The sequence below is a fragment of the Drosophila arizonae genome, chromosome X, assembly GCF_054131065.1.
Source record: "Drosophila arizonae isolate 15081-1271.41 chromosome X, UAZ_ARI_1.0, whole genome shotgun sequence".
NCBI classification, from domain to species: domain Eukaryota; kingdom Metazoa; phylum Arthropoda; class Insecta; order Diptera; family Drosophilidae; genus Drosophila; species Drosophila arizonae.
This window is the reverse complement of record NC_142927.1, coordinates 26,963,348-26,990,529: the sequence shown is the minus strand read 5'-3', so window position 1 is coordinate 26,990,529 and position 27,182 is coordinate 26,963,348. Positions and strand designations below refer to the sequence as shown.

The 27,182-nt window shown below is 38.3% G+C and overlaps 2 protein-coding genes across 11 annotated transcripts in view; both read right to left on the bottom strand.

The window, feature by feature from the left end:
• LOC108619184 (uncharacterized) overlaps nucleotides 1-23,726 on the bottom strand; it is a 35,602-nt gene extending 11,876 nt beyond the window's left edge. Inside the window, exons 1-2 of one of the 5 annotated variants that reach the window (XM_089473831.1) lie at nucleotides 2,767-2,816; nucleotides 2,191-2,269 (exon numbers count right to left, since the gene is read on the bottom strand). The gene's annotated coding sequence lies outside the window, so the exon portion shown is untranslated. Of the gene's footprint in view, nucleotides 1-2,128; nucleotides 2,270-2,766; nucleotides 2,925-23,126 lie in introns of those variants that run through there. The other 4 variants (XM_089473830.1, XM_089473833.1, XM_089473832.1 and 1 more) reach the window with 4 other exon arrangements.
• Nucleotides 23,727-24,591: 865 nt separating this feature from the next.
• The window catches only part of PsGEF (Protostome-specific GEF), a 28,707-nt gene continuing 26,116 nt past the window's right edge, over nucleotides 24,592-27,182 (bottom strand). For all 6 annotated transcript variants that reach the window (XM_089473820.1, XM_089473821.1, XM_089473817.1 and 3 more), the window contains one exon: nucleotides 24,592-27,144. In XM_089473820.1, the coding sequence (XP_089329946.1) occupies nucleotides 27,058-27,144 (87 nt within the window). In that variant the 3' untranslated portion in view covers nucleotides 24,592-27,057. The remainder of the gene's footprint in view (nucleotides 27,145-27,182) is intronic.

Here is a 27,182-nt window from a genome sequence, read left to right as displayed (position 1 = left end):
GAAGTCAACAACTCTTACTGCATGCAAAACATAGTATTTGGTATATATGCATAATGCGATATATATATATATCGATAATTGATAACAATAGCATATACATATTGTATATTCATATGTTAAAACCGATTCAAGGTTGACTTTTTGTGATCATGATCAAAGATGTCATCGATCTTAGACATACGTATGTTTGAATTTATATGTATGTACATATATAGGGGCTATGTGACGATCTTCATATGCATATTTATCTATAAATATAAAGCTCAGATCTTCAGCTCTGTATTACCAGCTATCTAAGATTGCAGATGCGCTACAAAGCCTAAGGATAATATTATATCCAGAAATATTAGTATAAAAGTAGTTGGTTAGGCAGCATAAGCTCATAGATAAATCCTAGTCACTCCTTACATAACTAATTTGGTGTAAATATTTCTAGCTGCAAGTAAATTCCATCTGAAGGTAACTTTAAAGATGTAAAAAACAAACAAAGTACATACATATATTTATACACATATAAGTCAGCCTTATGTATTAGAGTATTATATATTCGTTGTTTTCTAAGCTTATTTTTCCTATTGTTTTGATGTTTTATTACTATTATTGTTCAGTCCCGTCTCAGAGGCAAACTAGTCAGTAAAGCCACAACAACTATGCAAATTGTGCCCATATATACTATATGTATGCATGATAAAGTCACCTGTAGAAAAGTGAGCACAGCGCCTTTATCTAAACAGAGACCCGAAACAGACAGCAACAGATACAAATTGAACAAGAAATAGAAACTCGGGGCGAGTTATCAGGCGGTTCGTGTGACTAATAGAAGAACTTATGCTAAATAACGTACGGCGGGTGTCTTTATCGCCGTATTTGCTATTCGAGGCACTTGAATACGAATTGGCCAGCCGCCAAGAGAGCTACGGAGTGGGTCACGAGAGGTGTTCGAGGCTGGGTATTCGGCTGCAGTTAATTGTTTGGATCCGCCACTTCAGTTATCGTATTCTATACGTAGGCAGGTATATGTGGCTAGGTAAACATTGAATAGATAATCAGTTACATAAGCAACGCTTCTAGCTCATGGCTGGTCTGGAAAAATGGATGAGTAAATATGAAAGAATTGTTAATAGTATTTGGCGTGGACAAACATTGTTAGCCCTTTAAGGGCGATTGTTTGAGACCAGGCTACATTAAGCAGATCAGAGTACGGGACTATTAGAAAGCTCATTAAATTCCATTTGATTTCCATTAGATATAGCGCAATCGATTCAGAGAAGGGTTTGGCTTAATTCTCTTCTTTAATTATATGTTCTACATAAGGAAAGGGGTTTCAGTAATTAACTAAATTGCCCTCCTCACATTTCGAGCAATTCTGTTGTTCAGTCTATTGAGAGCTGTGTGTCACATTTGACGATCATTTGTACACAATGTCAAAACGATTCAATTAGTGAGCGATCACTGTGCCTGATAAGTTTCTAAGCCTTAAATTCCACTTGTGCACTTTTCAGCTAATAACAAACAAAAACAAAACACTCAAATTGTTTGCAAGTTAACAAAAGAGCACAAAGAATTATAAAATGTGTAATAGTGTCGCATCTAGTGCGAAGTTCTCATAAAAAAAAAAAAAGCTTTAAAACTCTCACTGATTGGCAGCAAATTTGTTCCACTTAATTCTTATTAGAGTCATTCATCATTTGCCGATTGGAATTGTGGAAGCTGTCAGAATGACAATTGCCTGCCGCAGTGTTAACAACAGCAACAACAATAGTTCGCTCACTCTCTCACTCACACGCGGCAGTCTCTATGTGGCGGCCCTCTTGAGGGTCAGTTTACTTATTGGCATTTTGTTGTTGTTTTTGTGTTGCTAGAACTTCACGTGCCACTTCTGTTTTCTGTTGCTTTTCTTTTTGTCGTGTTATAATGAATGTTTTTTTTTCAGCATTGTTGTGCACTGCAGTTTTTTATTTTATTTTATTTTCATGTGCCGTTATCGTTGAACAATTTGCACGTTGCCGTAAAAACAAATATAGGCACCCACAGATATCACACAGCGCACACACACAAACAAATAGAGCCCGCATTAAAGTAAATTTTAAACAAAAAACCAAAAAAAAAAGTGCTTAGAACTGCGTACTAACTGCGGCTAGCGGCGTATTTGCTTTGGTCTTTTCTTTACTCTTCTTTTTGCGCTCTTGCCTTTGCTTTGTTTTCTGCTGCGGACTCTCTGCTTTGGCAGCAGCGTTGCGAGGCGGCGACGACGACGACGTTAACAAAACTGAAAACAAAAAACGCGCAAAATATGCACAGAACACGAATACAACACCAATACAATAGCAAAGCATACACACATGCATACGCAGGCATACACACATACAGGCAGGCAATAATAGTAGCAGGCAGGCAGGCAATAATAAAGCAACGGTAACTCTCTAATAATAGCGCCAGACGGCCGCACTCCACAACGGCAACAACAACTAGGCACGCAGCAATCCAGGCAAATTGCGCTCTCTCCTCTCTTTTACTCTTCGCTCTTTAAAGCTCTCGCACTTGCGCTCTGCACTTATTATTGCTATGGCTATTGTTATTGTTATTGTTGTTGGTGCTGCTGTTGCTCTTTGTGCTGCTGCTGCTGCTGCTGCTGCTGTTTTATCTTATCAGCAATAAGAGCAATTGGCGCCGGCGCGGTAGAAGGAAGAACTGCAGCTCACAAGTGACAGTTTGTTGTTGTCGCTGTCGCTGTTGCCGCCGAAGATGTAGCTTTGTATTGTTTACCGTTTATGCCGTGTGCTATCTTCACTTGTCGCGCTAGCTGAGCAAACTGAATCGAGTAGCTGAGCGTTAAAGCCGTGTGCGTTGCATAAGAATACAGGTAACGACGGCGCTGCCGCTGCTACTGCTGGCGCTGCCGCCAATGATGATGCTTGCGCAAGCTTCTCTTTCTGACTGCGGCGCTGACGACCTTCAGCGTTGCAGTCAGCGTGGGTTACGCTCTAGGTGCGCTCCCTCTAGCTGCTGCTGCTGCTGCTGCTCTTGCTGCCCGTGCAGAAATCTCATGCATGGGGGTTGAAAGCCTCAGGAGTGTCTTGGCACATGCGTGACCATTTTTATCGCGACATCTATTGATTGGCATCGACTAAGGAGGCCGCCTTTTGCCTCGCCTTTCCTATCACACACACACGCACACATATTCTTACATGTATACATGACATCATCTTTTGTTTCAGCCATCTTCATTAATTGCCGCCACGCACCAATTTTCGAGTTGCTGCCCCAAAGATGGGCATTGGCAAAAGGGGCGCGCCTAAAGACAATAGATGTTGGATGTTCGATGTTCTATGTATGTCATGCTCGATGTTTGACTGTCAGTCAAGTTAACAGCTAAATGGGCTTGGATTTCCGATTATTTAATTACGGCGTTGCCTACATTTTAATTCAAAGTCTAATAGCTCTGACAGCAAAGTGTGGGTGGGCAAATTACTTAAAGAGCCTAAAATGAAATCTGATATGTCTATCGAGTGTTAATGGGCTTCAAATGAAGCAGACAATGCATAGATATAGATATAGATATAGATATAGATATAGATATAGATATAGATATAGATATAGATATAGATATAGATATAGATATAGATATAGATATAGATATAGATATAGATATAGATATAGATATAGATATAGATATAGATATAGATATAGATATAGATATAGATATAGATATAGATATAGATATAGATATAGATATAGATATAGATATAGATATAGATATAGATATAGATATAGATATAGATATAGATATAGATATAGATATAGATATAGATATAGATATAGATATAGATATAGATATAGATATAGATATAGATATAGATATAGATATAGATATAGATATAGATATAGATATAGATATAGATATAGATATAGATATAGATATAGATATAGATATAGATATAGATATAGATATAGATATAGATATAGATATAGATATAGATATAGATATAGATCTAGATATAGATATAGATATAGATATAGATATAGATATAGATATAGATATAGATATAGATATAGATATAGATATAGATATAGATATAGATATAGATATAGATATAGATATAGATATAGATATAGATATAGATATAGATATAGATATAGATATAGATATAGATATAGATATAGATATAGATATAGATATAGATATAGATATAGATATAGATATAGATATAGATATAGATATAGATATAGATATAGAATAGATATAGATATAGATATAGATATAGATATAGATATAGATATAGATCGCCTGAGATATAGATCGCCTGAAAATAATAGTGAAAATTTGACACTTTATAATTAAGTGTTTTACAAGCCAGATAAAGATTTAGGCCGTCCATTATAAACTAATAACCACTCGAAATCAAAATTCCCAATTGGTGCGTGAGGCTCGCAGTTAGGAAAGGGGAATTTCTGGCAGCTTAGTCAGAGAATCGATAACTGATCGAGTCAATCGATAACTGATCGACTGTCTGCTGCTGTAATATCCAATAATGATTCCTATCTAAATCACTTAACGCTTGTTTAACCCACATATTAAACGCGTTCACAGGGCTCAAAAGCTTTTAAATGAAACGAACTAAAAAGGTAAAATACATTGACAGCAGTTTTCGCTTATCGGAGCCCCAATTGATGGCATAAACACCACGAAATTCCAAACAAAAAACCAAGCTGATGATCTTGATAATGGTGATAATGATGATATGGGCATGCTCCAAGGGCTAGCCAACCAATCGGTCTTGCTCGCTGAACACTTCTTGGAATGTAATACCTTAACATGGAGAGAGACAGCTTTAAAACTAGATGATATATGTATGTAAATATATTGATGCATATCTAATCTATATATTATCAAAATCGGAACACTAAATAACATAGGTATATTTATATAATCAGCATGTTTTAATTCTACAATTACTAAGTTTTTCAAATCAAATTGTTAATGAGAGGGTATTTAGTGTTCGGCTAGACGTGAAGAGCCCTTCTTTCGTGTTTATCAAATGTGTTTACATTGTTATTTCGCCTGTCCTTGTCTTTTGCTGTGATATTGTGTACTTTGGCACGTTTTCTTCTGATAACCTCAACCTTAACATAGAACATTGAAAAGTGAGTGTTGCGTGCAACTGTGTGCGCATGTGTGTGTGTTCCTATCGGTGTGGGCGTTGTTGTGCTTTATGGTTAAGTTGTGTAAGTTTAATTAACAAGCTACGCAAAATCAAAGAAAAAAGTGTCAACAACTCGCGTTGCCAAAACATTTCACCTGGCTAAAAAGCAAAAAAATCAAGACAGACTTCTTTAACTGGTCGACTGAGAAATACCCTGCAGCTGCTGCCATGGCTAAATATATAGAGGTCTGCAATCAAATTTAATCTGCATCACAGCTTTATGTTTTTAAGGCTTTACATTAATACATATATACCCCTTCTTCAGCAGTCAATAGGTATCGAAAAAGAGTTGAGACGCATTGGCCAAGACTCGCGACTCGGTACGCGCGCTGCTGACCCCGTTTACGGAAATTCTTTTTTGCTTCTGCTGCTGCTGCTTTTGTTGTTGTTGTTGTTGTTCTTGCTGTTGCTGTTGCTGTTGTCTTTTTTCCATGCGCAACTTGAAAAAAGTGGCACAAACTCATTCCAAAAAAAAAAAAAGAACAACACACACAGACAGACAGATAACAACAACAACTACATTAACAAAAACAAAAACAAGTTTCACGACGGCAAATTCGACAATAAAACCATATGATCAGCGTAATAATAGTTATGATCATTGGCTCTCTTGTTCTTTGCGGTGTCTTGCCCGAGCTTTTGCTTTGCCGCCGGAGAAGAGAAAAACAAAATATATAAACATGATAGAAAGAAATTTCTACAGTTCATGTAGTAGTCGCAGCCTCCAGAGCTTTGACTTTTTCTTTAAATACTACGTAAATATTGCATGAGTAGGGTATGCTAAATTGTGCAAATTCATTTGGCACATGTACTCTCTCTCTTTTTTGTTTCTATCTAGTCATCTACATCTATCTATTCCACTATCTCTCTCTCTCTCTCTCTCTCTCTCACTCTCTTTCTCTCTTTATTATTATTATTATTATTTTTTTTTTTTTTTCATTATAATTATCATTTTGATAATCAACGTCATTCTCATTATCTCTGTCATGGTTTCAAACATTGACATTGTCATTATTATTATCATTGCCATTATCATTATAATTTCTAATTATTATCACCGTGTTTGTTTATGTCATTATAATTAGTAGCAAAATCATTATCATTATAATTATCATAGAATATATATTGTTATCATTATTACGATCATTGCTATTGTCATTGCCCTTATTGCATAAGCAGGGTATATTCGTTTCGGCAACTCAAAGAAAACTTCTCTCTGACACATTTGGCTCAAGCAAAAATCTAGCCTAAATATATCTGGAGACACGCCTTGTTCTTAAACGTGTTGCAGCTGAACTGTAGATGTCAGTACATATGTATATGTGAATGTATTTACATATGCATATATATGTTAATTTGGTTGCAGACATCTTCTGGCTAGCTGCTCCACATTGGAGGTGGCTGGCATTGGAGCTGTTAGGGCCGTTAGTAGGGCGGCTTCTTTTGCTTTAATTGGGCTTCAATCAATGCCAGCGGCGAATGTAGCGCCCTAGTAGCCCACAAGCCCACAAGAAACACCAAAGCGAACCACCGAACCACGCCGTGCACCACTCCCCGACATTGTTGACAGCCACGTTTTCAGCCTTAATGACTGGCCTCCCAATGCACTGCAGCACAATAGCAAAAAAAATCTATATATATATACATTATATACATATCTATATATATAAGCAATAACAACAACAAGAACCGAGAATTGGGTCAATTGCAGGCGAGACCTCAGCTATGGAGCCACCTCCCTAGCCCCCTCCGTAGAAAACTTTGCGTTGCGTCTCAGATTCAATTACGGCCAACTGCAGATATGTGCATGGAATATTTATACATACATACGGTATATATGTGTATGTGTGCATATGTATATAGTATATACACATATCGTTATATCGTAACGCTATCAGGGCGTGCCTTAAGTGGCCCTATCAATGCACTTTGCTCAATTGATCCAGCTGCAACTTGGGCTTTCGATGATAATACCTCAAAGCCGGCTCAATTCACTATTTTCCATTGTTTGACATGCAATTGGCTTTGAAGTGTTTCCACTGAGTGGGAGGAGAAATGGATAGGGGGAAATGGAGACGGGGTTACGTTGTGAATAAAAAATACCTATTCTATGTGCATTCAATTTCATTGCAACAAATTTGTTTAATTCGAATGAGAATTTTCATATGAATTTATGGGACTCTTTTTTAATTGAAAAGAAACGTTGCATATTCCATCAAATTTGAAACTAGATATATATTTGAGAGACGCCCATCTACCCAAGTATTAAATATTATCTTCTAGAACTATATAAATCTGAATGGAATTTAGTTATTTGAATTTGTAATTCAAGATTTTCGTTTTTTCATTCTTACATAAAACAGCTTGCCTTAACTTGCACATAAACTTGAGCCTTACCCAAAATGCAGTGCATAAAAACACATGTTTCAACCCATTTATCTAGAACAATGTCTAGTATGACTGAATCAGAATCTGTTTCTTTATAATGAGTCGAATATAAATTTTTGTATATATACTATTCAAGCATGAATATGGAATTTGTAGAAATTCAGGCTGTGAATACGATCGAGTATGCCCCATATAAGAAAAACTCAAGAAGAGTTAAATAATGTTTTTCGAGAAAAGAGAGGGTAATTCTTAAGATTGTTCCTTCAAAAAGATACGCTCTTTTAATGAAAGTTTTCACTCTTCGGAATGATGATGAGTTCAGCATTAACTGCTGCAACTCAGCATAGATTGTCCATCTGAATACAGTATAGATCGCTGATCGAAGCAAATTTTATATTTATTAATATTTTCTTACCGATTTATAATGCGCTCATTAAGAAGGGGATCTTGTTAAGATCAACATAAAAGATGAAACTTTTAACAATTCATCTCTACCTACTCTCTCTCTCTCCCTCTCTCTCTCTCTCTCTCTCTCTCTCTCTCTCTCTCTCTCTCTATCTATCTATCTATCTAGGACTTTTCGCCCTCTACCTTTCTCTATTCTGCCATTGTAAATTGAATTCATGTAAAATTTTCTCAAGAATTTACCTCAAAAGTCTTATTTGCCAACATAGGAATAACTGTTTGCCTACTTCTTGGCCTTTGTCGTTATCTCTATTTCTCACTCTCTCTCTCCTCTCTCTCTCTCTCTCTCTCTGTTTCTCTATCTAACATATTTGCAAGTTGAGTCTGTGATAAAATTATCATAAAAATCTACGTAAAAGTTTTGTTTACCATTGTATGAATAAATGCTGAGCTATTTCTGAGAAATATTGCTTTCTCCCTTGCTCTGCGTTGCGTTGTTGCGTTTGTTGCGTTTTCGATTTCATTTCAATTAACCTTTTTTCTCTAGTTTTTTTTTTTATTAAGTATGCGAATCGTAGGCATTTTATTCATGTCGTCATGTGATCGTACGATTGATCAAAACAATTGCAATAGAAAAGCTGATCTGGGCGCCTCCTCTATCACTCTCACTCTCACACACTCACTCTATTTCTTTCTTTGTCTCTTTCTGCTGTTGCTAACTCTGTCCCATTGGCGAAACGCTGCACAGCTGCAAGTGTCGAATGCTGAATTCCGAATTCCGTATGCCAAATATGTCGCCCAATAATCGCAACCTGGGGCAACCTGTCACAGACTCCCAAAAAAACAAGCTAGCAGTTGGGTGAGTGCGGGGCAACTTAAGGGGCAAGAGGCTGCTGCTGTTGCTGCTGCTGCTTGTTGCTGCTGCTTGTTGCTGTTGCTTGTTGCTGGTGTTGCAATTGCAGCACTACATACACATCAATTGCTGCGCCGTTCAAGTGGCGCTCATAAATTTGTTAGAGCGCGCACATTTTCCACATTGCAATGTGCCACAGCAACAGCAGCAGCAGCAGCAACAACAACAACAACAACAGCCACAACTGCAATGAGGTGCCGGTTTTTGCAGCAGCCCAAACAGCTTGCCAATGGAAGAAAGTGAAGAGCAATGAAAATGTTGTCGTTGCTGCAACTGTTGCTGCTGCTGCTGTTGCTGTCGCTGCAGCAACTTTTGCTTTACAGAGGCTTTCTTATGCACTTACGTGGATAACAACTGGATTGCATTTCATTTGAAAAGACGTTTAGCGGCGTGGAGAGGCTTAATTGCAAGTGGCAAACCTGAAACTGGGCAGCGCCAACGCAAACAGCAAACAGCAAACAGCACAGAGCCAAAGATGCAAACAGCAAACCGCCAGATACAAAAGTATCTGTGAGATGCGGCTGCTGCTGGGCTTGCCAAACAACCTTGACATGCGCAGCTAGACTAATGACAGGAAATCGTCGACAAGTGCCGCGCGCATCCAATCCATTCCATTCCAATCCAATCCAATCCAATCCAACCCATAATCCAATCCAAGCCAAGTAATATACCCACACACAGATGTGCAGCACTTGGGCTCGTTATATGGCTCTTAACTTGGCTCGGGCTCTGGCTTTTAATTACAATCGCGAGTGTTTGAATGCGCATTTGGTTGCTCGGTCGCGCTTAACCGGTTGCTGGCTAAACAATTGCCGCCCAATTGTATCTCAAATATGTAAGATTGCTTCAGCTGGGTGTGCACGACTGGGAGATATCCGAACTCAAAGTGGAATAGCGATTCGACAATGAAAGCTCTGATGGACATAGATCTATCATTTCAAAGCTATCGATCAATTATCGATAAACAATGATCACTGATTTCAAGCAAAGTCAGTTCTGCGTCTTCTAATAGGTCTCCAACTCAATTGGATAGTTTCAAATCTTTGAACAGAAGATTTGTCGGACGGAAGAGCAGACAGAAAATCGTACAGACTAATCCTTAAACAAAAGAGAAGGCGGACAGAAAGTCAAACAGAAAATCTTACAGACTAGTTCGTATTGAGTGTGGAAAATGATATTTAACTTATATATATATTTCGAGTTTTTAGCTCTTGTGGAGAGATGAATGGGTAGATCGAAAGATGGACAGATCTAGACCGACTTGTATATTTAAGTTTGCGAACTTTATGGGCAGACAAATTGATATACATATATATAGATCTAGACTGACGGATGAACGAGCAGGCTATAGACAGAGGACGGACGGAAAAACAGACGGACGGACAAGCTGAAGAATCAGCGGAACGAAAGACAAGCTAGCGGATGGATCGATAGACTAACAATCAAAGAAACAGATTGGCAGTAAGACGGACAGATGTTTGAACTAGATGTCCTAAATTCCTATCGGCTGACAGAGCGCAAACGGTGCGATAGTGCCACTCTAACGATTTATCAAGTATATACAGACTTTTTAGACTTTAATGTGCCTTTTCCTACTCATTCGTGTCAGTCTGATATACCCCAAAAAGCTTACCAATGTGTATAATATGTATCTGTATCTGTGTCTGTAGTTGCCACTGCATCTACAACCGGGCATGTCAAAAATGTGCAGACAAAAACCGCTGGAAAATGAAAATGCGGCTACATTTTAGTCCAATTGTCCATTTGGTCAAATTTTTTCCTTTCGGGTGGTTTTCATTGCACCAAAATGTGGCTCACCTTGGCTTTAGAGTCGGTTAAAAATGAATTTCTGCTGCAGTTTGCTTTGCCTTAGACTGCCCCAAACCGCGGCGTGTGTGTGTGGTGCGTGTGTAGTGGTGTGGGTGTGGCCACAGCCACAACTTCATCAATGAATAGAAACAAATGAATGAGAATGGGCCAGCCAGGTGGCTGAGGCTGATTGCATACCAAACATCAATTAGCATTCATATTCTATTAACAATTTAGGTTGATTAACCCGGCCCACTGTCGGTCAGTGTTGAACAATGCCGGCTTAATCAATTTTGAGCTGACCCATTGCCCAACTTGCGGCGAACTAATGCGAATGAGCGACAGCCGCTTAGAGAATTCAAGCTGAGGCTAAACTCACTTAACCTTAACCAACATCACCTCACCTAACCTAACCTTCCGTTAGCCAACACTAAACTTTTGTATATTTATATATGTACATAACTCAAGCTAACCTGAGTTTGTATCATAATTAAATAAGGTAGCAAAATTTGATGAAAGACGAGAGGATTACGTCTTCAGTTTAGTTTTTTTTTTTTTTTTTTTGTAGATCAGTATGGAATATAACATGAAAACAATTATCGTGATTAGTATAGACTAAATAAAGTAGAGTAGTAGTATGTTTATCTCTCTCCTTTTCTCTCACTCTCGTTCTCTTTCTGTCTTGCAGCCTCTCACTCTGGAGTTGCAGCTTATCGAAAGCCTTAATATTATATATATTTATTTCACTCGTTTTATTTACACTTTTGTATATATCGCTGGATTGCGATAAACAAATATTTGAACACTGTGATTTTAGCGGAACTGTAAGAAATGCATCCGAGGGCTGCGGTCTGCTGACCCTGTTGTATCGATTACCCAAGCAAACCTGACTGCAGCAACACTTGATACTGGACAGGTGCTGTTGTTGTAGCTGCTATTGTTGTTGTTGTTGTAGCTGAGTGTCAGCTTTCCAGCTTGGACTCGCCTCAAGAAACTCAGCTGCAATTGCATAGGCCAAAAAGTCATTGACTGGACACGGATTTTGGTAATTTGCAATTGCAAATTAAGTATATACATAAGTGTGGTCTGCATGTGAGAGAGCGAGAGAGAGTCACAATGCGAGGGAAGGGGATAGAGACAGCGAGAGAGAGAGAGAGAGAGATTGTACAGCTGGCGTTAAGAAAATATGCTCGACCTTGGAATTGAAGTTGGAACTGGAATTGTAATTGGAATTGCAATTGGAATTGGAGCCCGACAAGGTGCTAAATGCTAACTAGAAAAACAAGCGAGGCATACCAAGCCGATGATGAAGAACGACAACATTGCTGCCGGAGAAAGTAGTCGGAGTTAGAGTCGCGAAACGAGTTGGGCCGGCAAGAAAAAGTAAAATTATTTTAGGACATGCTGCCGAAAAATGTATGTCACCTGCAGCTGTCCCAGGCGCGGACCCAAAAGCCACAAAAACAAAAAACAAAAACAGAAAAAACAGAAAACAAGTAAGAACGTTGCAGTCGGGCGTTACCGACTGCGGAATACTCATTCACATCCCATCAACAATTTAGTAGTTAAGTTTCGTTCTAATACTGTAGAATATACAGGTTTTTCCGATTTGCCACGCCCCAACTGGGCGTAGACACCTCATTTTTGGTCAGTTTTTAGAAAGAGATAACGTTACCCTAACTGCAAAGTTTGAATGCTTACCCTAAAAAAATGTGAAAATTACAGGGTATTTTTCGATATGCCACGCCCCTAAAGAGGCGTAAAAATTATTTTTGGGGAATCGATAGAGGAGGCTACCAGTAACTCAACTATCCAAATTTGAAGCTTCTAGCTATTATACTTTAGGAGATATAAACTTTTGCGGTTTGCCACGCCCCCTGTGGGCGGACATATATCCGACAAAACTTTTTGGTCTTGGGTGATCAGTCCGAGTATATATACAAAATTTGAGGTCTCTGCCATAAATAGTGTCCAAAATATAGGAGAATTTAAAAAATCACTATATCTTCAGGTCCGATTTGCCACGCCCCCAACGGGCGTAGACTTATAATTTATCTTCAGACTTTATAGAATCATACCATTAGCTGACGTGCAAAATTTCAGCATTCTAGGTTTACAACTTTAGGAGATACAGTTTTATCCGATTTGCCACGCCCTCAATGGGCGTAGATATATCCGCCATAGCTCGTGATCTTGGGTGGTCAACGCGGACCTACATACCAAGTTTCAGCTTTCTAGCTCTTCAACAAACATGATTTCTGGTATATCGGAAAATGCATTTTCCGATTTGCCACGCCCCTAGTGGGCGGATCGGGAAAATTTTAACACTTTATAAATCGGAGATATACACGAGTATGTGTTCCAAATTTCAAGTCTCTAGCTTCAATAGCGCCGAAATAGATTGCGTTCATACGGACAGACGGACAGACGGACGGACGGACAGACGGACAGACGGACAGACGGACAGACGGACGGACAGCAAGACGGACATTGCACAAAACCAATATACTGATTCACTTTCGTGAATGAGTATAAAAATCAAGCAAATACAAACAGCTGCGACAACAGCAACAATAGCAACAACAACAACAGTTGCAACAACGCGAGTTTTACTTTCTGCTGCCCCAAAATCGAGTATCCAGTATTCAGTACTGGCCAAACAAGTCTCCCTTTCTCCAGTTCCCCTTCTCTGCCTCTGCCTCTGCCTCTGTCTCTCTCTCTCTCTCTCTCTCTCTCTCTCTCTCTCTCTCTCTGTTTGGCTATGCAGTGTCCAGTGCGTGTTGCATGTTCGCCAAGCAGGAAGCACTTGCAACACGCAAGCCAAGCCAGGCCAAGTATGATTTGAGCCGTTTGGCCATTTGGCTAATGGAATTCGCTAGTCTCTTCCAACTCCCACCTCCCAGCTTACAGCTCCCACCTCACAGCTCGCCTAACTAACTTATATAAATCTGCAGCTAAGCCTCTTATAACTCAGCCATGTCACGTCTATGAATATCGTCTCGTATCGTATTGTTGCCTCCTACTAACAATCGCATTATACAATAGAGGCGCGTCTGAAGAGTATTTTACGCACGTCTCCAACTGGGCCTTGCCCAACATCTCCCAGCCTCAATCGCACGCACACCTACCTATACAGGTATCGATGCAAATGTATCAAATACATGATTACAAATAGTCAAGTCAACAATCAATCTATAAATGCATCTGGCTCTTATGTTTCTCTGCATTTGGAGGCTCTGCTTGTAAAACAATCCAAATTTGTTTGTATTTACGTATATAATTAAGACTCGATATGGGCTACAAATTGTTTACAATTTCACTTTAGCTTTATTGGGCACAGCTTCTGAGAATTCCTAAGTGGATTCGCGAATTGTTCTGTTTACCCAGTTTACCTTGATTAACCATTTCGTATATAGCTCAACCAAGTCACGTAGCTGCGATTTGGAATATTTTTGGCTCTTGCGCAATTTTTTATTTTATTTATTTTTATTTTTTTGCAATTTCTTCTTCTTGTCTCATTACATATTTAATGAACATATATGTATATGGGAAAGGTTAACAAAAAATAAATAAAATAACTTAAGGCGGATTACGTGGAGTCAGTCCACTGTGCTTCATCTACATAGACCATAGTATAAATGTATGTATATTCATGTCTAATAGATGAAGAAACCAGTATATAAGCAGCATATGTAATATGTACTAATAAATATCTCTCTTGAAATCTCATTCGTAAGAGTGTAGAGTCAAAAAAGAGTGAGACTGAGACAGAGAGAGAGAGACTTTCAAGTTATACAGGCGAGTCCCGATAAGTCGAATTGGCAAGGGGTTCAAATTTTTTCGATTTACACAGAAATTCAAATTGTCGAGAAGTATGGAGAACACATTTTTTTCAAGGGGATAGAATTTTTCGGGGTAAAAATTATCGAGACTCGACTGTATTACTATATCACATTTTATGCCCAAATATAGCACCATGAAGTACATTTGTATACCTTGAGACCTTGCCTAAAATGGTCATTGCGATTTCCATTGATCAGCTCCATGGCATAAGTTCAGGAAGTTTCTTTTTCCAAAGTTATATAAATATTTTTATATTGCTCTGATGAGTTAGAAAACACTGAAAAACTAGTGAATAGCAATTGATACTACGCATCATTCAGTAGTTAATCTGCCTTAAACCTTATCCATGTACATATATCAATAAATTTATTGACTAGCTACTGTTCTATATATGTATGTCTCTATCCCACATTTAACTATTCGAGCCACTAATTGGGCTTGTGACAATTCTACCAGCTATTTAGCCATATTTAGCTGGGCCAGTTTCCTGGCCAATTGACGAACTTAGTCACGTTTTCAAATGGTATATTATACAACTAGATCGCAATGTTTTGGGTATATCTGCGGACTCGGACGCGCACTCGGACTCCGGCTTGGACTCTGAGTCTGAATTGGAATTGGAATTGGAATCGGAGTCGCAGTCGCAGTCGCTGTATTTCACGCACGTCTCTGAGTGGCCCTTGCCCAACATTTGGTTAGCTGTGACCCATTTGCCTCAATGCGAATGCCGCTCACATTTCAGCTACGCTTTTCTTTTCGTCTTCTTCTGCTTCTTCCTCTGTGCTTGTGCTTCTCTGTTCGTGTTCCAGCTGCTCTCAGCCCGATTTTCAATGTCAGCGACATTGGTGACACTGAAGTCAACTGGAATTGTTAGCTTTAAGTTTTTTTTTTTCTTTTTTTTTTGGGGGGATTTTTTTTTTTTATTTCGTTCATATATCAAATTTTTTTGTGTGTGGCGCGTGTTTTGCCTTTTCTGCGAGTGGAATGAGACGATCCACAAAAAATGTTGAAAAACAGAAAGAATTTACACACGAAATTTATGTAAATATTTTTTTTTTTTTTTGTTTTGGTTTTTAGGCTGGCTTATTTACATACACACACAGTCGCAGTAAATGGGAGGTGTTTGATTTGTTTTTGGTTTTCAAATTTATTTTATACACCTTTGGCTGTTTTCAGGTTCAAAGCAATTAAGTAATAATACAAATCAAATAGCAGACAAAACAGAAAACACACAGAAACCACAGAGCAGACCAAAAGCAAAAATTATGCAAGCGACAAAACAAAAGAAATCAACGAACCGAACAACAAACACAACTAAAAAAAAATAATAATAAAAAACGATTTACAAAAAAAAAAGAAAAAAAGAAACAGTTGAAAAACAGAGCATAAGAAATCCCTAGCAGAGGGCATAGCTCAGCTGGAGCGCTGCTTAAATGGCCTCTGAATGGGCTGCTTAGCGTCAAGTCTGTGAGTTTAAGAGCGTTTACGCTCAAATGGATTGCCAAATGGGCAGCCAGTGTTGAAAAACCTCTTGGGTGCTTCATCACTTGCGCATAGACAAGACACCGTTGAGGGCAGTTGAACGTTTCGATAGGCCGAAAAAGTTATTAGCGTTAAAATGAGTATAAACAGTGTGGATAAACGTCCCAGACGTATTTATGGCCTTAAATGTGTTGGAAATAGTGTTACGCAAGCTGAGTTTTCTATGGGAAGAACAAGCTGTAAGCAAAAATCATATGGAAACAGTGTTGAACAAGTTTTAAGTATATGTTGTTAATATAGGAAGGGAAGGGAGTGCTATGCAATCAGTGTCTTAGATATCGGAAATAGTGCTACGGAAATAGTTTTAGCTATATTGATATGAAGCAGTGTTGAAAAAGTCAGCCGTTTTTAACACTTCAGATATCGCAATAGTGTCGAGCAGGGTTTTATGAACTTGTAAAAGTATTGGAAAAAGTGATAAAAAATGATAATTGAATTGAATGGAGCCAAACAATAGTGGAATGAATATAAATAGATCAATTGAGTTAAGCAACTGTTTCTAAAATAGTATAACATTTACAAATATTTTGTTGACTTCATTTAAGTAGATATACGATATATGATATTTTCTATCGAAGAATACAGCTGTAAATGCATAGAAAACTGCGACTACATAGATACAAATCAAAATCAAATTTAATCACGTTTCGTATATGAATAGCTCGATTGGTTTTATAACAATTTCAAAGATATACATATGTGACGAATGCAGGTGCGAAAAAGTCAGGTGCACAATGATAGTTATATCACTAAAATTATTAATAAAACATATGGAGTTACATTTAGTTTAAATAGAAAAGAGTTACATTCAGTTTAAATAGAAAAGTGTTTTCCCTGGACAGCTGCTGCCGGAAAGTCGAAATCGGTGCGTTTACACGCTTTCCAACGAAGTTGCAATTGAAAATATAATATAAAATAATACGAAAAGCGAAATGTGAAATGTGAAAATCAAAATCAAAATGAAAATGAAAAGAAATTCAAAAATGAAAATGCATTCAATTTAGTTGGATTTGGAGTTGGAGTGGCGAGTCGAACTGGGCAGGGCAACACGCAGAGACAGAGAGAGTGACAGAGACAGGGAGGGAGGGAGGTAGAGAGGGCTTGACCCGCGCTTTAATATTGTTGACATGGAAATCTGTGAAGCGTTGCCAGACTTTTAGCCACGGCGTGGGAGGGTGGCAAGGGGCAGTCAGCCTAGACCGGTTTGTCACAATTGGCGAGTGTTGGTAAACACGTTTCATTGTAGCGCGCGCCCTTGACAAGGTCAAATTGTTAGCTACAATTGGAGCTCTTCTACAGCAATTATTGCAATTGCTCTTGTTCTCTCTCTCTCTCTCTCTCTCTCTCTCTCTCTCTCTCCCTCTATTTTAGCATTTAATTATCAACAGCTATATTTATTTGTATTTGTATGTGAGCATGTCTTAACAAGTATACTAGATCTATATATATGTAGTTTTCTCTAATAAAGACGCAAATCTCAAATCGGCGATCAGATTCGCGCCGCTTTTATCATAATTAACTTGGCGCATAACTCGGACGAGTTCAACGACTCCGCATGACAATTGCCCATTGTTGTTGTTGTTGTTGTTGTTTCTGTTGCTGCTGCTGTTGGCTGTTGGCTGTTGGCTGTTGCTTGGCTGTTGGCTTTTAGCTTTTAGCTGTTACTTTTAGTGCGCCCAGTTGGCCGGCTCCAATTAAAAACACGTTAATTTGTCGACTTTTGTTGGGGAAGCTACATGCACAGAATTCAATTTGCCGAGCCGTGATTAATGGCAGCATCGGCAGACAGCGGACAACGGACACCGGACAGCAGACAGCAGACAGCGGACAGCGAACAGCGGACAGTGGGACATTGGACAGTGGTACAAGACGCGCTCATCGAACTTCCAGGTAATTGCTTGACTTTGTCGGCAATCAATTTTTGTAACGTTTTGACCATTTGCTTTTGGCCACAAAGATATAAAAATATGAATATTATTAATAATATTAAAAGAATTAACAACAAAAATATAAAATTATTAAATAAACTGTTTGTTTCTCCGATTCTTTTGGCTTTGTAATTGCTTAGCACAGGCGCAGCCATGTTTAATGAGCGACAAGCCAAAAGCATGGCTAACTACACTAAGCCAAATCGTCGAGTGCCTAGCATGGCTAGAATTGACGTTGTCATTGACTTTAATGTAATTTGTAGTTTATATGTTCTGAAAATCGAGCCCAAATTTCATATAAAACAAAAATGCATGATAAATTTAATAAATATATTTATTACATTTTAGTTCTTTAATAAATAAAAAAATTCAAATTCTTTAATTAATTATGAGTTGCAAATGAATTGTAAGTTTAGCTTATTTGATTTGAAATCTCTTTGAGATTTCACATGAAACAAAAATGTCAGAAGATAGAGAAAAATTAATTGTTTTATTGAATTTTAGTTCTTCAAAAATGAGTTAAAATTAAAAATAAATGACATTGAAAATGAGTTTTAAAATTTATATAAAATTTTGTGCAGTGTATGCGACGGCTAGGGCTATGGCATCTGATTATGAGCAGCTCGAAGCGCCAAGTTCGAAGCGCTCACAACTGCCAGTAGCTACGGTTATAGTCACAGTCAGTCACAGTCAGTCAGTCAGTCAGCGAACTCACACACACAAACACACATATACATGACACACACTCGCTCACACAGACATGGACACTCTCGCACACACCCTGCCCATGTAAGTGGCAGCTATGCATGATTCTAATTATTCTGTTTGGTATAGAGCTGGCTCCGAGACAATGCAGAAGCATAGTCAAAGAACCGGAGAGCAATCGGAGCCATCGTCACCGCCATGGGGTTCCATTGTTTGTATGTTGGCAGCCGTTAGAGCGAGATGGCAGATAGTACAAGAGAGATAGAACAAGAAGTTCAAGTACCCTGAAGAACATTAAGCAAGATCTGAAGCGTACCCACACACGATTCTCCCCTTCCATATATGTATGAGCAAAGGAAAGGAACGTGAGGAAAGTGGAGACAAGGTTAAAGATAGAACAGATCAGTATGGGTTATGCAATAGCTCGCAGACATCCGATAGCCAAGAACTGCTGTATAATCAATCGGAAATTCGCAAGAAATAAAAAACCCCAAATCGAAAACCAGAAATAATTGCGAAATGAAACTGAAACTGGCAAAATTTAATATTAGCCAACTTGACGAATGTTAGTTTAGAGAGTGTATATCAAATGCTTAAACCGATGCTTAAACCGACTGTTAATTCCAATCGGCGATCAGGTTTAGCCGCAAACAGAGCAGGCCGAAAGCCACAAGCCATAATGAACAGCGATCATTGTAAAAGTTATCGATAAACAATGCCAAATGAGTCAGGGCCAACAAAAAGTGATTTGAGACAAGTGCATTGTACTTCCACATTTATATAAGAGAGACAGATATATATTGTAAATACATATATACATAGATATATGTATGTGCATGTATAACTGTAGATGGTAGGAAAAGTCAATCAATTAGCGGATAAACGCCAATTGAACTGAACAAGTGAGGGAATGCGTGCGAAATCAGTGAAAAATCACACACACTCGAACACACACAGAGCAGCAAAGCCATACAAATTAGAAAGGTCTCCCAGATCTCGATGATGGTCTCTGTTGGAAGGGCAGCAGATCGGTGCCAGATCTCTTTAAATGAAAGTGAGTGGAACGTGAATGGAAATGTACCTGGTGGGCAATCAGAATGAGCTCAATAGAGGAGTAGATGAACACGCACACACACACACACACACACACACACATGACAAGAAACTGAGCAGGCAAAGCCCTGTCAATTGTCTGGGAACAAAGCCAAAGCAGTTCAAGGCTTAGCTCTATGTGAAGCATATATACATATATGTACATATAATAGTGTATATATATAAATATATAATATATATGCTTGCCTATATATATATATATGTATGTATATATTCCTTTAACATATTCTTTTCATATTCTCTTTAAGCTTCAGACAGCTGCTGCTGACACTTTTCAAAATAGGGGTTGGGGTTGGGGTTGCCCAGCCGGAGCTTAAACAACAATTTCTATATACATACATATATATTTTTGCGTCGTTCACTTTTGAGTTCATATACCTTGAGAACCGAACCATCTTGTTATTGAATCAAAATCAAAATCATAAAAAAAGAAAACAAAAACATTTGAAGCGCTTTTGCGTGCGATGCAAATGTACAAAACTCAATAAACTGGAAAACCAGTTTGTCACTCGCTCATTTTGTCGCTGTCCAGTGAAATGCTAAGCTTAACAAAAGTTGCCAAAAAAAAAAAAAAAATATAATTTTTTTATATATATAAACACATATATAATAAATAAAAGAAGATATGTGTGAGCTGAAAATTAGATACCCTTGCTGATGGAGTCGCTTGAAATGTGAGGAGCTGCTAAATATGAATGAAAAGAGTTGGGCAAACTGAGGTACTTATAGCATTATTTATGGACTTCTACTTACATATACATATTTATCTATATCTGTCTGTATGTATTTCCTTCGAATTATCTATCTTGCGATCTATTAACTTGTCCATATCTACTTAACCTTCGAGTTATCTAACTATATATCTATACTGTATGTATCTATTTATCTATCTCCAAATAATAAAGTTGGATGATTTTTATATAAGATAATACAACAAACATAATTCAGTTTATGCATATTGCAGTAGTTAAATGTCTCTGAAATTAAAGACTTAAATCTGAAAAACTCTGATCTGATCAGAAAGATACAAACTTAGGCTCCTAGCTAAGAAGTTTGTTATAGAATAAATTCAACTCTACTCTCTGTCTCTCTCTCTCTCTCTCTCTCTCTCTATCTATCTCTCAGTCTCTCTCTATGAATCTCTGTATATATTAAAGATACATACATACATATATAGTGGAAAAGTTGACTATGGAGCATATATAGTACGAGTGATCTCTCTCTATATATACATATGTATATGCAACTGTTGTACATAGATTATCCGCAACAGCATAAATACCAAACCGATCAAGCTTAATGCAAACAGTTGATGAACTTTGGGCAATGTAGCTAAACCGTTCTATATATACTATACATATATAGAGGATACATTCCATTTATATATATATTTCTATTTGTATTTCTCTGCATACATACACACATAAACAGATCTACTTTTTATAATGCGTAATACAATTATCGGCGAATATAATTCCCTTGGCAAGATTTTTCAATTAATCAAAAGAGAAAAAAAGACTTAATTATAATCACAGCAGCAAGATCCAAGTTCCAAGTTCCAAGTTTTCAACGCTCAATGATCATCGTGCATTCTCATTATCATGATTGTCATCATTGACATGCTTATGATGATGATCATTATTGTTTGTCGGCGCTTTATTTACTTTTAACTGTTTTGCGTTGCGTTTGATTTTTATATGAGATTCAATTAAAAAAAACTTTTCAGCAGCAATTTTATAAAATTTAAACAGCTCAAGAGGCCGAGCAGCGAGAGGCGCAGAGGAGAGGAGGGGGGGGGGGGGGGTGGTCAGGGGACGGGATGGGGCGGTGCGGGTAAGGTAGGTAATGGCTCTCCATCTTTAACCAGTTTGTCTGTTAATCAATTTTCGCAACAAATTTTTGCACTTGCCGTTTTGGCACTAAAACTTGTTGACTTCACAACAGCAACAACAACAACAGCAACAACAGTAACGGGAGCAACAACAACAGTCGAGATAGGCAATGTATCTTTGTATCTGTGTATCTTTGCATCTATATGTCCGCACATCCGCATCGATGTGTTATCTGTGGCGTTTGTTTTCGGTTCGCTACAAATTACTTAATATGCATTTAGCAGCTGTGGTTTTTGACCTTAACACGAACCGATAGATGTGGAAGATACAAACATATAGAAGCCGAAAAGCGATCTGAAAGCAAGTGGCGCGTTTCCGTTGTGGCTTTTGAGGGGCAGCATCAGCAGATAGTTATGCGGCCAGATAGTTAGATAATTATTATTGCTTGTGGCTCTCAGAAGATGCTGATGATGATGGTGCTGTTGATGGAATGCCAGCTGCAGCAGCAGTTAGGTTCTCAGCTGGCGATGGATACAGCTACATTTGCTGATACAGATACAGATACAGAGACAAAACAAAAAGATACAGATACAGAGCAGACGCAGATTTGATGCTGCTTTCACTGGCTAACACTAAACTCCAGCGGGGCGCTGAGAGCGTTCAGCGGGCAGCGGGCAGCGGGCAGCAGACTTCACACAGCTGCAGTTACAGCGTCTATCTGTCATTTTGATTTGCCGCACAGTGGTGCAAGTGCATGCATAATTGCCGACAGTCAAATACATACATACATACTCGTATATATAAAAGAAAATGTAAATGATGAAGTGAAATTCGAAGAGCTATTAAGCAAATCACAATCAATAGATAATCTAATTGATATATCTATGTCTATGTCAGTTAAAGGAAAGAGGGGCTACGGCTAGTCTGGTATGACTAATATAATATATAATTGAGTTGATTTTCCTGTAATAATAATTGCATTAAGAAATAGTTTTCATACAACTTGTTTTAGTATATAGATAGACTGACTTATGGAATCAGAGCTGCGCTTCAGCGAGTCCTCTGTTTATCTTCTACTTTCATTACATTGCATTTTACTAAATTAAAGCATAGTTGATGCAATTACATTTTGATTGAGTTGCGTGCCACGGTGCGTGCTGCAAATTTCGCCTTGGGGAGTTACGGGCGGAGCAGCCGGAGCACCGGCATTATTTACCGTTTGTCTACGTACGCTCGCCACCTCAATGTATCCGTGTATCTGTGTATCTTTTGTTTCTATGTATCTATATCTCTCTGCATCTGAGGCGCACTTGGCGAGCGTTGCTGCTGCTGCTGCTGCTGTTGTTGTTGTTTGTAAATTTCAATCTTGGCTGAGGCAAACGGAAGCAGCAGCAGAAGTGGAAGAGGTATAAGAAGAAGAGGCATTAGTCAGATCACAACTTACCTAGCGACGACCTCAATTAGCGAGTCTTGGGCTCCATAGTTCTAACTGTGATGGCAACGGCAACGCCAACTGCGACTGCGGCGACGACTGCGACTGCGAGTGCGTCTGCGCCTGCGTCAACGTCGTTTGTTTAATTGCTCGTTATTTCCTGTTAGTTCACATGCAGCTATGCACACACACGCACATACTCACACACACACTGATGCGCGCGCCTTCAAAGTGCAGTTTTGATTTTTGATTTTTTTTGGGAAAGCACAAAAAAAAACAAAACAAAAAAGTAACAACAGAAAAAAAAAAACACCGAAACTAATATTTACTAAGCGACTGCCCACACACAGGCACACACAATTGCAGTCGCTGCCCAATTAAAACGCCAAATGGAGAAACATGTAATGTATGTAAATAAACAATGCAACAATATACGCACGTACACACGCACACACAATAGACAGTCAGACAGTCAGCACACTGGCACATACACACTCACAGTGGCGAGAGGCTGCGGCGAAATTCTATAGGGCCACGGCGACTACGACTGCGGCTACGACTGGCGCTGATCGACCGTTCGCCACGAAACTCGTTTTCAAACTGAGCGCTCAGCTGAGCGACAGCAGCTTTGAGCTCGCGAAAGCTCGGTGGCAACAGCTGCGACGACAACAACAACAATGACGACGGCGACGGCGCCACGCTCTCTAAACGAACCTCAGCTACTGCAGCAGCAGCAGCAACAGGCGCAACTACACCCAAAAGAGAGCGAGCCCACTCTCCCACATTTTTTGTTCGGCACGCTCCAAAACTGCATTTCACTGCACGCACCAAACGGGACGCAGAGGCAAAAGCTGAGGTCTAGGCTGAAGCTTTGACTGCGGCCTGGGCCTGACAATTAATTTTCATTTTTTTCTCTTTTTTTTTTTTCTTTTTTCTTTGCCATTGTTATTGCTATTCGCAGTCAGCGATGCGATGTGCAATCAGAACTATACATAGATCGTTTTTGATGGCATATAGAGAGCCGGATACATTCATTGCTGCGCATTGAGTTGACAGTGCGGAGGGATGGGAGAAGGCGGATCGCGCAATCAATCAAGGGAAATAAACTGCATGCATTGCTAAAATCATTAATTTCCCACGACCTGACAACGGTCAGAGCTCGAAATAGCAACGATCGAGGCATATCTTTTTATCAATAGTAGCAGCAGCAAAAAACGTTGATTACTCGGTTCGAATATAGCCAGCTTTCATTTGTTTTGCAATTCCACTTTGTCCATGTTGTCCTCAAACGTTTCTCTGTTCTTAGAGCAACCCATTTACCAAATAAAACGAACAGCAGTTAATGTTTTCCACTCGATTTATCATGAAATCAATTATACTTGTTCAATTCTTCTTTGTGCAGGTTGTTCTTAAAGGTTTCACTAATTCTTTATTGTTAACATAACCCAAATACCAGTTGAAACAAGCCTTTGTTGAGTTAATTTTTCGAGTTTGATTTATTTTGAATTTCATGTGTCTTTTAATTTGTTTGTGTTTTTCGCTTTCTGCTTCTCTCAAATAATGGAATTTACTATTGAATTTCAAGAGGAAAATTCTTTTTCGCTAAGTTTATCAATTTACAATCTAATGATCAAATCACAAAAGCAACAAAACGTCCATAATAGTTGAATCAAATATTCATCCTAATTGTGTATTCAATTCGCATTTCAAATCTGTTCTTTCTTCTTTTTTCTTAGATTTATAAAGTAATTTTATGCATATATTAATAAATAATAGGTAAAAAAATGTTGTTGTGGGGACGGCTTCTCTAGCTGTTCTTTAAATGGGCCTCTCACATGCACAATTTGATGTTCAGTGTTGTATAATGTTTAAAAGTGATAAATGCCTAATAATTCGATCTTTACGCTATTCAAAGTATTTTCTTTCATATATCTCTATATATAGTATATTATATTATTTGTATAACTACATATGTCTGTCTGAATGTTTTTTTCATTATTATTTTTTAATTAGAATTTCTATTAAAGCTGATAAATGTACTTGATCATTTGTCTTTTGGTTTTTCATTCGCTCATTCCTTATTTTTTTTTTTTTTCGTCTATTATTATTAATTTCGTATAATTTGTTTGCGTTCAACAATTTCAATGTGAAATAAACTACAAAATGCACATACGTACATATGTAGATACATACCTATGCACACATTGCTCCTACCCATAAACTAACTGTGAATCTGACTAAAAAAAATGCATGTAAATATGCTGTAAATAGTTGAGACTAAATTTGGAAATAGTTTAAAATTTCGCTTTTACAGCGACTATACGAGTTCGATTTACTCTAACTTAATAGTCGTTCACGAATTACAATTTGGAATAATATAATATACCTCTCGGGTATACCATCTCTTATATGTACTCGTATATCGGAAGTTCTAGAGCTACGATTAGCTGGAACTTAACTGTACCTGGCTAGCTCTATGATTTCCATGATAGCTCAGTCAGAAATATTTAATTTTTCTTCCTGAAATTGCACTGTGAACGTGTATTGTGCAGTCGGTTATGCCCGACTGCAATGCGCTTACTTGCACCTTTTATAACTTTCTTTTCTTTTTTCTTTACGTTTTCTTTACTGGACAAATGACAACTGCAAAATGCCATAAGATGTATACATGTTAAGCTACAAATACAATAAATAGTTAAATAGTTTATATAATTTAAGGCAATTTCATTTAAATGAAATAAGAGATGAAAAAAAAGCAGAGTTCGAAATCTCCTCTTCCACTGGCTAATCCAGTGCAAAACTCAACTAATTTGACTTCTATCAATTGCAACTTCATTCTCTCAAAAATAGTCGAAGCATATTCAATATGCTTCTCCTTTCTATAAATCCTTACTTTTGGCTGGATTGTGTAAGTGTGAGTGTGTGTGTGTGTATGTGTGTCTGTGTGTGCCCTTTGACCCGCCCATAAAAGCTGTTGTCTTTGTATATTCATTAACAATTAGTAAAGCCTTGCCTCCAGGCGATGCATTCGTTGTCCCATTCGTCTTTGGCTGTTCGTATTTCTAGGTTAAGAGATATTGAGATTTGGCTTCGGTCTTGGCCTGATTGGCAGAGGCAGGAGTCGCATTGCACTTGGAGGCAATTGGACGCAACCGTCATTGATCGTTTCATTGGGGTTTACTAGCTACAAAGTTTGTAAGTATCAAAAACTTAGCATAAATATTACATAGTTTTTCTCCAACTAACATTGTCATTATCATCATCATCATTATCATCATCATCGTCGTCAGTTTTTGATGTAAGTTTGCTCAATTTATCTAAATATTCAGTTTCAGTTTCATCGATTTGCAGGCCATCCACAGTCCACAGAGTTGGAGATTGAACTGCCAGCAGTAACTGCCTGGGTTACTTAAGATTACCAGTAGAAAACCTGAGACTGCTCAGTTCTAGAGACAGCAAGGGAATATCCTACAATACATAGTGGCTTATGGTGCCAGTCAAGGCAAATAAACACCGTAAAAACGAAGAGCTCTACTAAAGTTAAAAGTTGATAGCGATTAGCTCAACTCTCCTTAAACTATAGCTGGCTGCAGCTACTGCTCGGCAGGATTGGACGCCACTGGACTGTGTGAACGGCCTCTGGCTGCACGATTTTCACGAGGAACTGGCTAGGCTCCCGCACAATATGGATAACTAAACTAAAGTCTTAACTAAATGCTCTACACGTACAACACAATGAAAGCACTTCGCTGGCAAATATCACACAGCAGAACGCAGATGCTCATGTATCTCTATCTAACCATGAACGACAGAGAAAAATATATATATGTGTATGGAGAGAAAGAGAGAGAGAGAGAGAGAAAGAGAGAGGAGTGAAAGAGAAGGAATGTTTATATATGTGTGTGTGTGGGTGTGGGTGTGCTAGTGTGAGCCGACTCTTTGCTTAGCCAGCGACTATCTGGGATACGGAGTTGGTGCGCCTTCGTTTGGTGATTTGCTTCCACAGGCGTCGGTTCAGCGAGGGCTTGTCCTGCAGTAAAGGAAGAAATATTTAGATTTGTAATTGGA